Source organism: Melitaea cinxia, chromosome 17 (assembly GCF_905220565.1).
Source record: "Melitaea cinxia chromosome 17, ilMelCinx1.1, whole genome shotgun sequence".
Classification (NCBI taxonomy): Eukaryota; Metazoa; Arthropoda; class Insecta; order Lepidoptera; family Nymphalidae; genus Melitaea; species Melitaea cinxia.
The window spans coordinates 5,263,015-5,277,578 of record NC_059410.1 but is presented as its reverse complement, the minus strand read 5'-3'; the positions used below and the strand labels follow the sequence as shown (position 1 = coordinate 5,277,578).

At 33.5% G+C, this 14,564-nt stretch overlaps 1 protein-coding gene across 1 annotated transcript; it reads right to left on the bottom strand.

Annotated features, from left to right (window-relative positions):
• Window positions 1–566: 566 nt before the first annotated feature.
• On the bottom strand, window positions 567–4,031 carry LOC123661904 (NADH dehydrogenase [ubiquinone] iron-sulfur protein 4, mitochondrial). The gene is made up of 3 exons (XM_045596837.1): window positions 3,868–4,031; window positions 3,633–3,792; window positions 567–1,101 (listed from the first exon to the last, which is right to left on the bottom strand). The coding sequence occupies exons 1-3, from the start codon at window positions 3,918–3,920 to the stop codon at window positions 745–747; spliced, it is 570 nt and encodes a 189-aa protein (XP_045452793.1). The 5' UTR covers window positions 3,921–4,031; the 3' UTR covers window positions 567–744.
• Window positions 4,032–14,564: the final 10,533 nt, after the last annotated feature.

Here is a 14,564-nt window from a genome sequence, read left to right as displayed (position 1 = left end):
CACGAAATCTCCGAAACTATAACACCTACAAACTTGAAATTTAACAGATAGGCTCTTTATAGGACGTAGACATCCGCTAAGAACGGATTTTACGAAACTCGACCCTTAAAGGGGGTAAAACGGGGGTTGGAAGTTTGTATGAAAGTCCTATGTTTTAGAAGTAAGAGACTTGAAATTTAAAATTTATGCTCTATAGATAGTGAGGTGTCCAAATAATTTATCTTTAGAAATGAACTCCCTTTTGGGGTTAAAACGGGGGATGGTAGGTTGACTCACTCATCACGAAATCTCCGAAACTATAACACCTACAAACTTGAAATTTAGCAGGTAGGCTCCTTATAGACGAGACATCCCCTAAGAAGGAATTTTCATAATACATAATAGGCATAAGGCAGAAATAGAATCTGTGTGCACATTTTACTATCCATATTTTTAATGTTAGTAGCCTCACTTACATCCTACCTACACTTTCATATTGCCTTACTGGCAAGAATATCATTTTATTTTTTAAGTATCATGAATATTGTGTTCATTTAATTAATTAATATTTGAAATAAGAGTCATTATAAAAGCATAACACAAAAATATATATTCCTGATATTTAATTAACAACAAACTAAATACACTTTTAGAAAGTAACAAACATTACGAAAGTAATTAATTCTAGTTCTCATTTAGAAACTTTCATTACCCTTGTAAAATGTCTACAAATAAAGTTAAATGAAATCCTGTTTTCATTTGCATCTACTTGGTGGAAACTCTAGTACGACGGTTCCATGCGAAATTTACTCCATAGCTCTTGGGTTTTAATTCTTTTTCACGTTTAGGAACATCTAAGTACCAGATTAAGCCATTCTTTTCACAGTGCTCGATTGCTTCATCGGGAGTTGCAAACTGTATCTTCATGTTAGACAAAGGATCACCAGTGGACGTCCACCCCATTAAAGGATTTTCCCATCGTTGACGTGTATCAAATTCCATTTCCCAGTGATGAGTGTTACTGGTACCACTTTGCATTGCGTTCTTGGAAGGTTGATAAATACGAACGCGTCGTGTTTTGATGTGTTCATCTGGCACACCAGTTATAGGACTTATGTCAACCTGAAAATAATTTTTTATTTAACCAAGATTATTTCATTTAAAATAAAATTTTTACTTATTATAGATAATTTTTAGAGTATCTAATACTATTAAACGAGCAATTTTTGTATATATATATATATATATATATATATATATATATAGAATCTGAATCTCGGAAACGACTCCAACGATTTTCATAAAATTTAGTGTATAGGAGGTTTCGGGGGAGATAAATCCATCTAGCTAGGATTCATTTTTAGAAAATGTCGTTTTATCCCTGTTTTTAGGGAGTGAAAAATATCGTTAGAATTCGAATTCTAGGTAAATTTCGCATCTGTCAACTTAGTTGCAATAGCTCGGTGGGAAACCGGCAGGTCGGGATCAACCGAAAAGATCATGGTTCAAATCCCCATGTCCCTGATCAATCATTTTTTCTTTTTTTTCTAATTGCACTCTTTATTTTTTATTTAAATAGGCACTTCTTACTTTTTATTATTATGTCGGTAAAATCGCAAAATATTATTCATATTTTATCATTATTATTTTTTAATTATTTTTATTTTTTATTTTTGATTTTTTATATTTTTTATTATTGTCGGTAAAAAAAAATATATTATTCATATTTTATAAATATGTAATTCGTATTTTTTTCAAAAAAAAAAAACACGATTTGTTGGAACGCCTATCAGTTTTTGAGAAGCAATTACTCTCAATCTTGTAATTGTGTATTTTGTATCAATTTTTAATTTATCGTTATATTTTTATTTTGCGTTAATTTAATAGTATTTAATAGTAATAAAATAAATAATAATTGTGTTTGCAGGCAAACGAAAAAAAATCGACTTCAATTACATCGACAAATAATACAATGTAGGTACAAGAACAATAGTCAAGTAATACGCATTATCAAGGATTACTACAAAAATTTAATCAGATCTCGATGAAATTTTAATGTGACTACATGACAAACATCGGCTTTCAATTCGGTACACAAAGTAAAAAGTTGCGGATAAAATGCGGATTTTCGAGAGTTTGCCTCGATTTCTCTGGGATTCCATCATCAGATCCTGGTTTCCTTATCATGGTACCACACCAGGAACATCTCCTTTCCAACAAAAAAAAGAATTATCAAAATCTTTTCAGAAACGACGAAGTTATCCCCAAACATACATTTAAAATATATATATATATAATTAAAATATATATATATATATATATATATATATATATATATATATATATATATTTTTTTTTTTTTTTTTTTTTAATTTTAAAAACCAAGCTGAGCTCGGTCACCCCGGTACTTAATTTTATGATACATAAAATATATAATTTAATTAAAAAAAATTAATTTAATAAAATAGTGCATAAAAATATTGATTGATTGCCAAGCATTAAGAAATATTAATATTTTTGACTCTCATTTGCCAACAATTGTTTGAATATTTCCAAAAAACAAAAAAGAAAAAAAAAGACTAACTTATACCATAATTGAAACTAAAGATAGTTTAATGTCTTTCAACAATGTCACTATGACTAGACCGTTAGTTTATCAGTTCAATTCCCACCTGAGTCCGAGTGTGTACCACCTGAGTACTATTTATTTGTAGAATTATATTTACTTATATTTTTAGAAGAAAAACATATTTAAATGTAACACTGTTACCTATACTGTATTTATTTTGCAAAAAAAGGGCTATTCATGGCATTTATGATCTTGGAGCTCGAGTCTCACTATGGGATATTTTTCAAAAGGTAAACATATTATCAATTGTATCACAACATATTTAAAACAATATTATGTATATTCACCAGAATATTAATTAGAGAAGGAATAACAAAATTGTATGTCCAACTTTCCGACTGCTCAAAGTAAACGTCTCCTTTCTGGGTTTTGGTATTCGCATTTATAATAAAATCCCGCAAGCAATTTTGGAATTGTTTCAATATAAATTTAAAGTTTTTATTTAAAAAAAAAAAATAGATAAAGCATATTAGGGGGTGCAGTATTACAAAGTTGATGATATGTGTGATGATGTGAAGTGAATGATGTGTGGACTTAGTGACGCTATATTTCTTGCAAGTTATTACTAATTTTGTTCTAAAACACGTTTTATACATTATTTTCAAAGGAGTAGATATATTCTCTGCAGAAAAAATTAATAGTAAGAATCTTCCCGTCAGAATCTTCATTTAAAATTGGTGGTAGCTTTACTTTTCCAAAAATAATAATCACTTTACAGTTTTAATTTGTAAAATGACAATTCGAAAGTGCTCATGGGGCCTATTAAAATAAAGTTTATTTTGATTTTGACTTAACACATGCATTAAGTTGCATACTTTAGGAACAGATGACTGAGTGTATGTTAAAGACAATTATTCATTTATTTTATTTAATGGATAATAGTCCAATAAAAATGATTGAAGAAAGTACACAAAATAACAGTGATAATAATTACTGCTCTCAATTGTGCTTTTAATTTAAGTATTGTTTAAAAATTCCAATATTTTTCAAATTAAGAACATCGAATACAGAATATTGGTCTTACCTTCGCAGACACCGCAATAGTGGCGTCATGAACAGTTTTTTCCTTAACTTCATCAGGACGAGCTAGTACAGTTTCATTGCTAATAATCGGAGCCTCTTTACGGCTTGTTGGGTCTTCGGAGGCTAGACGTGATGAAGATGTGGAAAAAGACGGCAGAGACCTAAGAGATAATTAAGAATAAAAAATATTACATAAAAACTACATATCATAGTCAATGTCCTTAACTAACACAAACCTGGTCAGGGCCGTCCTAGACAACCTAGTTGTGCCACTTAATACCTTAAACATAGTTCCTTTCCTTTAAGCTACGAAAATTATGTTTTCTTATGATTACCCAACCAATTGACAATTTTGACGACTTGACGTTAAAATTTTTCAACAGAGCTTGTATAGTTACACTATCTGTAGACCAGTGCTTTGTCTTTGAAAAATTGAAAATGGTAAAAAGTGAAAAAATTTATAGTAGGATAAAAGTCATTAAGAAAGGAAGAAAATACAACGAAAATAAAGGAAAAATAAATTACGGGCGATTACGGGCGAGGTCGAGAAGTGGTGGGGGTAAAAAAGGGTAAGGGTAAAAAACGCTTTATCTCGCTTTTCGGCTAAACTACAAGTCCTATGAAAAAAAGTTCAATAACAAAGTTGTAGATATTTAGTATTTGAAAACATTGGGCGAAACATTTCACAAACACTATGGGTAAAATTTGTGTTGTGAAAAATTGTTCAAGTGGGCGTAAATACCGAAACAAAAAAAAAAAGTTCATCTCAGTAATCGTTAAATTGTTAAATGATATGCAATAAATGTGTTTGCTAGTAAACGAAAAAATATATTCCTTGATTCTTAGATCCCTGCTATAATGAAGTTTTTACACCTACCCATATAATATAAGTTTCCTGTCATAACAAAAATAGAAAATTTACAATTATAAAGTTATATTTTTAGGTTTTGTTTGCATATCTATACATCTATACAAATAAATAAAATTGGACTCAACACTGTGATTTGCAGGCAAACGAAAAAAAAACGACTTCAATGAAATCGACAAGTAATACAACGTTTTTTTTTTTATTAAATTGTCTGCAATCTGTACTTTTTACTTTTAGCAGATCTGTTGTTTGAATGCAGGACATGTACAGTGTGGCTCCAGTGAGCCATCTATTGCTTACTATTATTATTTTTATTATTGTAGGATAGTTTTTCTTTTCCATCTTTTTTTGTGTTGTCTTGTCGTCAATGCAACACCTAGTTCGTCGCTCCAGTCGCTCCAGTCGTTCCCGATACTTGGAGGTATGCCTTTGAATCTCTTCTGTGAATGTGTTTCAATTCCAAGGTTTTTGTGTATTTCATAGTTCGCGACGAACCATGTCACATCACTTATCGAGCGTAGAATACCGTTTTGAGCTCTTTGTATGAAGTTAATGTTAAATTTAGCAGCATTGCTCCATAACTGGATTCCGTACAACTATACCGGCTTTAAAATAACTTTGTATATAAGAAGTTTCTTGTCCAAGCTAAGTTTGCTGTTGCGGCCCAGAGTCCAGAGAAGATTTCTGTGCGTGATGTTGAGCTCATCTCTCTTCTTTTTTATGTGTTGTTTCCAGGTCAGACGTCTGTCCAGGTGTATGCCTGAGTACTTTACATAATCCTGATGAGGAAGCACAGTATTTCCTAGTTGAACTGGGGGGGCAGTTCTCTCCTCAGTGTAACTGTTACCTGTACAGATTTGGATGGGCTAGCTTTTATTCTCCATTTATCTAGCCAGTTGGTGACAGAATCCAATACACTCTGCAGCATTAGTGAGGCAACCACCGGATCTGTATTACTCGCTGGTATCGGCTGTTTCGTCAGCAAATGTTGCGGTTGTTACACTTTTCTCTTCTAGTAGATCTGCAGTATATAATGTGTACAACATCGGACCTAGTACGGAGCCTTGAGGTACAACAGCCATGGCTTCACAGAACTTGGAGTACTTATCTGTTTCTCTAACTCTGAACAACCAATGTGTCAGATACGAAGTGTAGAGCAGATAATACGAGTGTGGCAAGCATGACTTAAGTTTGTATAGCAGGCCTTTATGCCAGACTCTATCGAAGGCTTGCTGTATATCCAAGAACACTGATGAGCAGCATTTTTTTTTCTCCAAGGCATTTATTATTTTGTCGCATACCCGATGAACTTATTCTACTATTGAGTGTTTCTACCTGAAGCCAAACTGGTGGTTGGGTATAGACTTATATTGCTCAAGGATTGGTAGAATTCTCCTAAGCAGTATTTTTTCGAAGACTTTAGATGGGATTGGCAGCAGAATAATCGGTCTAAAGGAAGAGACATCACTTGGAGGCTTTCTCGGTTTGTGTACATGAAAATCTTTGATACCTTCCATATTTGTGGAAAATGTTGCACTCTAAGGACTCCATTATAGAGAGTTGTTATGAACACGATAGCCTTTTTACGGAGTTCTTTTAGGTTTTTTTTCGAAATTAAGTCAAATCCAGGTGCCTTTTTTTCTTGCAGGTTCTTGATAGTTCTACACACTTCTCTAAATGTTACTGAAGGTGGTGGTGGTGACATGTGATAATCCTGACAAAGAATTGTGTTAATTTCTTCTTCAGTGTCTTCTGCGTTCGCTTGATTGGGTGTGAAGGTTTTTTTTAGGTGTTCGGCAAAGGCATTAGCTTTTTCTTGTAGAGTCTTTAGCCAGCCAATAATTGTTTTAAGTGGAAGCTTTGCTACTTGAGGTTTGTCATAATTTTTTGCAATCTTCCATAAGGAATAGTCACTTGAAGCATCCGCTGTTAGCGTCTCCAGTTGAGACTCGAGAGTGTCGTCAGTCCACTGTTTTAGGAGCTCTTTCAGTGTGTACGAAGCGCGATTGAATAACAACGTAGACGAAAAAAATTAAGAAATGCACTTCTTTCATCATTCCTCTCAATTTCTTTGTGATTCCATCGTCAGATCCTGATTTCCTTATATATATATATATATATATATATTGTCGAATTGAGTAACCTCCTCCTTTTTTGAAGTCGGTTGAAAAAATTATATGTTGTTTCCAACTTTATTCGGATTTTGAAAAGCGCGCCTTAACTTAGCAGAAGTTTTTTTTTCCTTGTTTATTTCTCAAACCTACTCTAAAGCGAATATTTGGCACTTCCTTTAAGACAAAAGCAACACGGAGGGGAGTCGCCACAGCGTTTTTTTGCCGATACAAAACAGTCTGTCACGTTTTGCGGGGGGAAATCACTGACACGCACACTTTATCTAATTCCCACACAAAAATAATCGTCTGTCACAACGAAACTCACACATACTAAATTAAAAACACACTTATATTTTTCAGACACACATAGATACATTCTGTGTCATTACTCATTACAGTATAACGACATGCCGCAACTACACTGACAAGTTGCTTACAGCCGTGGTTGTAACTGTCGATACGCATTATAGATAAATTCAAGTAGTCGGTTAGGGAAAAATTAGGTTTTTAAAGTGATACAAAGATAAGGTGTTATTATAAAGATGGACTTTATTTATTATGTACTACAATAATTATCATGTCAAAAATAAACTAAATGTATATATCATTTTAAAAACCAGTGACAGTTGTATCTATTACTGGTTTTTAAAATGAATTAGTTTTCTATAAATATGACGAATACATTTTTGTAGGTATTCTGTTTTCATTAAGAAAAAAATGCTTGTGCCGGTATATTTTTCATTATTAATCTTGCCAGTTCCACACTTGAAAGCCAGAGGTATTGAAACGATTTGAGAAAATGACACTATTTCCTTCTATTGTTGTCAGGTTAGTTTGTTATTACAAAAAAAAATTCCATGTATGCCTTAAATTTAGATCTTTAGGAAACTTGCAAAAATTAATATAAAACATTATGGTTGAAGTTAACATTAAGTAACTGTAGTAAAATGTGTTACTACTCGTAAGTATTGTAAAACTATGTATGTTAACATTAAGCTCGCAATATTATATTAAAATTAAGCTCGCAATATTATAAATAAATCAGTATCTCGAATATGTCTCTCCCCTCCTTTGCCTTTGCCGTTTTTATTGATAACTATCTACAAACAAACCGGTAACAACACTATCGCTCGGTGACAGCAGCTTCTCGGAAATAGACTCGGATCACGCTCGGATCAGTCGCGCGACAGATCTGCATATTGTACGAGGGCGAGTGGCCTATGTTGGTAAACAAATTCGAAAAAACACGACCGATAACATTTTGGAATTTTTAAGATTATAAAAGGTTTAAAAGAAGTATACAATAATAAAGTAATTAAAAAATACTTACATATGAAAGATAACGACATCTTTTAGTAAATTTAACGTGACAGATCTCTAAAAAACAGAACATTAGGCATTTTTTGAAGGACGTTGATTCAATCGCGCAACTAGATTATTATAGTCTAATGATTAGTGCGGCTGCAACTAGTTTTATTGTACGCGTGGGACCATTTGGACTTATACCTTGACAGAGGGGAACGCCTGTACATGGCTACTCCCCTCCATGTTGCTTTGTGATTTAAGTTTTTTTTTTTTATATCACTAGGTCGGCAAACAACCGTACAGCTCACCTGATGGTAAGCGATTACCGTAGCTTATAGACGCCTGCAATACCAGAAGCATCGCAAGCGCGTTGCCGACCCAATCCCTAATCCCCCCCACCCCCCTAGGAGCTCTGGTCACCTTACTCACCTATAGATATAGATGCCCTGATGCTAATGTAGCGCCACACAGTGGGCTGAAATTCGCGTTTCATAGTCATTCAAATTTATTTTACAAGTGACGCTTTTTTTGCTTCAATGCGATTGAGAATAACTGCTATATGCCTTATATAATGAACTATCAGGTTTATAATCGTAAACAGCGCACTTAGAATTTTTTTAATTTTTTCTTGTATGGAGTCGACATAATAAATGATGATATCTCCATAATCGCACAATTGCTCCTAATATCCCTCTTAGGTTATTAAAATATAAATTATTTTTGATTTTTTGACATCGTTCATGCTCAGGTCAAACGTGCGTTTTTTTTTTAAATCTTTAAAAATTTTGCCAATTTTGTTTTCTTTATTTGTTGGTTTTTAACTTATATCAAAATTTACATGGGTGTATATATACTTTACATTTACTCAAATTAATTGTGTGCTATATTAGAAAGTGAAATTCATTAAAAACCATAAAAAGTTTTAATTATTACAATAAAAATATAATATAATATGATAAAATTAAATAAGGCTATGAATATATTATTTTTATTATTGCCTTTTCTATATCGCTATCTTCAGAGCCGAACTCAAAGGCAGAGTTTATTTTAGCAATATACTTAAACTCGAATTCAGGTGTTTGAAGATTCAGCAGATCCAGTGTTTCAGCAAATACATTTTTCTTTTTCTTTGTATTCATAAGTAGATCGGATGAATTATCATCATTTCATCATTTCAGCCTAATACAGTCCACTGCTGGACATAGGCCTCCACAAGTTTACGCCAAAAATAACGTGAACTCGTGTGTTTTGCCCATAGTCACCACGCTAGGCAGGCGGGTTGGTGACCGCAGGGCTGGCTTTGTCGCACCGAAAACGCTGCTGCCCATCTTCGGCCTGTGTATTACAAAGCCAGCACTTAGATGAATCTTCGGATCAGTAAATCGGATTCGGATCAGATGAATCTTCGGAAAGAAAATCTTCGAATCAGATCTTTGTCTAGTTCAGTGATAGCCGCAATCTTTAGAGGAAATTCAAAAACTCGTCGTGTAGTGTTCCCGTCGTTAGTTGTGCCATAACCTTATCTTAAGATATCGCTTAATAGGTTTAGTTTCGTTTTGAACCTGGCTTAGATAGTTTCTTGTATCCACTGCGGCTTTCTCATTTTCTTTTCTAGCAGACCACTTCTTAATATCTAATTAAGATGCGATATGAAAAAGACATTCCATCATGTTGATGCGCGAATGTAGAGAAGAAAATCCGAGTTCCATCAAGTCATCTTCTGTAGAATTCTGATCCAAAGATTTTCTGTAATTTTGCAAGCCATAACTTCAGGTCAATCCATCAATGTTTCGAAATTTAGAGAATATGCGTACATAACTGCTGAAAAGTTAATAAAATTATACAACTGGTACTACATGCTATCAACAGTGCACACGATACTGCTCACGGAGCCAAAATTATCGCTTGTAACGCAAAAGTACCGTTTGGGAGTTTATCTGAACAGGCTTCAGAAGCGAGGAACAAAGACTTCAGAAGATTTAGAGAACATCACTCACGTAAGAAGAACAGAATAAGTTCCAATGAAGATATTTTTAATTGCCTTCTTCTTTCGTCCGATCTACTTAATTAAGCAGTAAGGCCCAACGAAAGAAAAAGAAAAATGTGTTTTCTGAAACATTTGTTCTGCTGAATCTTCAAACACCTGAATTCGAGTTTAGGGATACTGCAAAAATAAACTCTGCCTTTGCTTTCGGCTCTGAAGATAGTGATACAGAAAAGGCAATAATAAAAATAATATATTAATAGCCTTATTTAATTTTATCATATCTATAATCTATAATAATATATATAAAAGCGAAAGGTCACTCACTCATCACGAAATCTCCGAAACTATAACACCTACAAACTTGAAATTTGGCAGGTAGGCTCCTTATAAGACGTAAGCATCTGCTAAGAACGGATTTTACGAAACTCGACCCTTAAAGGGGGTAAAACGGGGGTTGGAAGTTTGTATGAAAGTCCTATGTTTTAGAAGTAAGAGACTTGAAATTTAAAATTTATGCTCTATAGATAGTGAGAAGGTGTCCAAATAATTTATCTTTAGAAATGAACTCCCTTTTGGGGTTAAAACGGGGGATGGTAGGTTGACTCACTCATCACGAAATCTCCGAAACTATAATACCTGAAAACTTGAAATTTGGCAAATACGTTTTTTATAGGGCGTAGACATTTGCTAAGAACGGATTTTATGAAACTCGACCCCTAAAGGGGTAAAATGGGGGTTGGAAGTTTGTATGAAAGTCCTATGTTTTTGAAGTAAGAGACTTGAAATTTAAAATATATGCTCTATAGATAGTAAGAAGGTGTTCAAATATTGTATCTTTAGAAATCAACTCCCTTTTGGGGTTAAAACGGGGGATGGTAGGTTGACTCACTGATCACGAAATCTCCGAAACCATAACACCTACAAACTTGAAATTTAGCAGGTAGGCTCCTTATAGGGCGTAAACATCCGCTGAGAACGAATTTTATGAAACTCGATCCCTAAGGGGATAAAACGGGGGTTGGAAGTTTGTATAAAAGTCCTATGTTTTTGAAGTAAGAGACTTGAAATTTAACATGTATGCTCTATAGATGGTGAGAAGGTGTTCAGATAATGTATCTTTAGAAATCAACTCCCTTTTGGGGTTAAAACGAGGTATGGTAGGTTAACTCACTCATCACGAAATCTCCGAGACTATAACAGCTAGAAACTTGAAATTTTGCAGATAGATTCCTTATAGGTGTAAACATCCGCTGAGAATGTATTTTACGAAACTCGACCCTTGAGGGGATAAAACGGGGGTTGGAAGTTTGTATGAAAGTCCTATGTTATTAAGGTAAGAGACATGAAATTTAAAATGTATGCTTTATAGATGGTGAGGAAGTGTCCAAATAATACATCGTAATCTATATATATAAAGGAGAAAGGTCACTGACTCACCATCCAGCGATCGAGAGGTATCGACAAAGATGAAATTTGGCAGGGAGGTAGATTATAGTTAGCTATAGACGTCCGCTAAGAAAGAATTTTGAGATATTCCACCGCTCAGTGGTTTTAATTGGGGTTGATAGTTTGTATGAAACATATACAGCAGCTATAAGTTAGCCTGATAGGTTATTTATACTGCAGCCTGAAAATAAATAAATAAAAATGTGGTGTATAGAGAGGTTTTATAAAAATAACTATTAAATTATATTAAATTGTGCCTTTGAAAAAGTTACTCAGAGTGATAAGCATTTCAAGTGACTGAAATAAAAAAATAATTTGCGTTAAGCATCTTAACATTAATGCATATCTTCATAACCACGCGGACGTAGTCGCAGGCAAGAGTTAGTGTATTATAAAACAAAGGCCCAAAAGCGTATGTGATCGATTCCCTCAAAATCTACTGAACGGATTGTCATGCGGTTTAACCAATGGAGAGAGGGCTTTAAGAGGAAGGTTTACGGAACGGCTAAGCCGATTTTGATGAGAGTTTCACTGGAAGTTTGTCGGGAAAACTTTGTGACAAGCTGATTACAACGCGGGCGAAGCCGCGGGCACAGCTAGTTATATTATATTTTTATTGTAATAATTAAATCTTTATATGGTTTTTTACCGTGTGGCTACGGTACTAAAGAATATAGCCACCTCCTCTCTTCCCGTTGGTGTCGTAAGAGGCGACTAAGGGATAACACAGTTCCGCTACCACCTTGGAACTTAAAAAGCCAACCGGTGGCGGGATAACCATCCAACTGCTGGCTTTGAAATACACAGGCTGAAGACGAGCAGCAGCGTCTTCGGTGCAACAAAGCCAGCCCTGCGGTCACCAACCCGCCTGCCAAGCGTGGTGACTATGGGCAAAACACACGAGTTCACGTTATTTTTGGTGTAAACTTGTGGAGGCCTATGTCCAGCAGTGGACTGTATAGGCTGTAATGATGATGGTTTTTTAATTAATTTCACTTTCTTATATAGCACATAATTAAATTGAGTAAATGTAAAGTATATATACACCCATGTAAATCTTGATATTTGTTAAAAACCAAAAAATAAAGAAAACAAAATTGGTAAATTTTTTAAAGATTTAAAAAAAACGCACGTTTTACCTGAGCATGAAGTATGTCAAAAAATCAAAAATAATTTATATTTTAATGACTTAAGAGGATATTAGGCGCAATTGTGCGATTATGGAGATATCATCATTTATTATGTCGACTCCATACAAGAAAAAATTAAAAAAATTCTAAGTGCGCTGTTTACGATTATAAACCTGAAAGTTCATTATATAAGGCATATAGCAGTTATTCTCAATCGCATTCAAGCAAAAAAAGTGTCACTTGAAAAAATAAATTTGAATGTCTATGAAACGTGAATTTCAGCCCACTGTGCGCCACCCTAATTTAATGCAATTCGGCAGACACTTTTTTGTATACACAGATGATTCTCCTCTACTTCTACCCTCCACTCTCATAATGTCACTTTGACAGAATTTGACTTTTTGTCAAGGTGATCTAATGCTAAAATTAGTAAAATTAAAAATTCCGGATTTACAAAGTAAAAAAATTTACATAAATTTAATGACGATTTAGTAATATCTTAACAACTTTTTATGTGGATGTTGTTATATCAATATACGTAAATTATGATGTATTTTGTTGTCTCAAAGATTGAGGAATACTGTGCAGCTGTTTTCATGTAAAGGTACCGAAATACGTATTTTATTAATAATATTAGAATTTAAATATACTCAATGTAAAAAAAAATAATAGATTACTAATATATTATTGATATCAGATATTATTTAGTAATCAATTAATTTTTAAACCTATTATATTTTGATGATAATACATACCTTACTTTTTAACCGACTTCCAAAAAAGGAGGAGGTTCTCAATTCGACTGTATTTTTTTTTTTTTTTTTTTTTTTTTTTTATGTATGTTACATCAGAACTTTTGACCAGGTAGACCGATTTCGACAAATTTTGTTTTAATCGAAAGGTGGTGTGTGCCGATTGGTCCCATTTAAATTTATTTGAGATCTAACAACTACTTTTCGAATTATATCTAATAATGCGTTTTTACTTGACGCTTTTTTCGTCGACCTACGTTGTATTATACCACATAACTTTCTACTGGGTGTACCGATTTTGATAATTCTTTTTTTGTTGGAAAGGGGATATCCCTAATTTGGTACCATGATAAGGAAACCAGGATCTGATGATGGGATCCCAGAGAAATCGAGAGAAACTCTTGAAAATCCGCAATAACTTTTTACTGGGTGTATCGATTTTGATAATTTTTACTTTAATCGAAAGCTGATGTTTATCATGTGGTCACATATAAATTTTATCGAGATCTGATAACTACTTTTTGATTAATCTTTGATAACGCGTATTTACTTGACATTATTTTCGTCACCTTACGTTGTATTATACCTCATAACTTTTTACTGGGTGCACCGATTTTGACGTTTCTTATATAAATTAAAAGCTACTATTCGTCACGTGGTCCCATTCAAATTTAATTGAGATTTGATTCGTAATTTGTGAGTTATATCTAATATTGCGTATTTACTTGACGGTTTTTTCGTCACCCTACGTTGTATTATACGTTATATCTTTTTACTGGGTGCACTGATTTTGATCTTTTTTGTATAAATCAAAAGCTAATACTTGTCATGTCGTCCGTTTTAAATATGATTGAGATATAATGAGCAATTTTTGAGTAATCTTTGATGACACGTATTTACATGACGATGTTAAGACGACTGTGGTCATGTTCAATACTTTGCCACAACGCCATCTATCAAAATGTAATGAAATTACTTCGTTCACTATCGATCAAATTACAATATTCCACTAGAGTAGAGAGTAGCAGTTTATTCGTTATAAATATATTTGAGCTTTTAATTTTTGAGTTATCGCTAATACTGGGTATTTACTTGGCTATTTTACGTCGACCAACGTTATATTAACCTCATTACTATTTTACTGGGTGGACCGATATCGATAATTCTTTTTTTAATCGATAGGTGGTGCTTGTCATGTGGTCCCATTTAAATATAATTGAGATTTGACTCGAACTTTTTGAGCTATATCTGATATGGCGTATTTACTTGACTGTTTTTGGAGTTTTCTCCTTAAGAATCGATTTTCATTTAAGGCCCCGGAATGAAAAAAT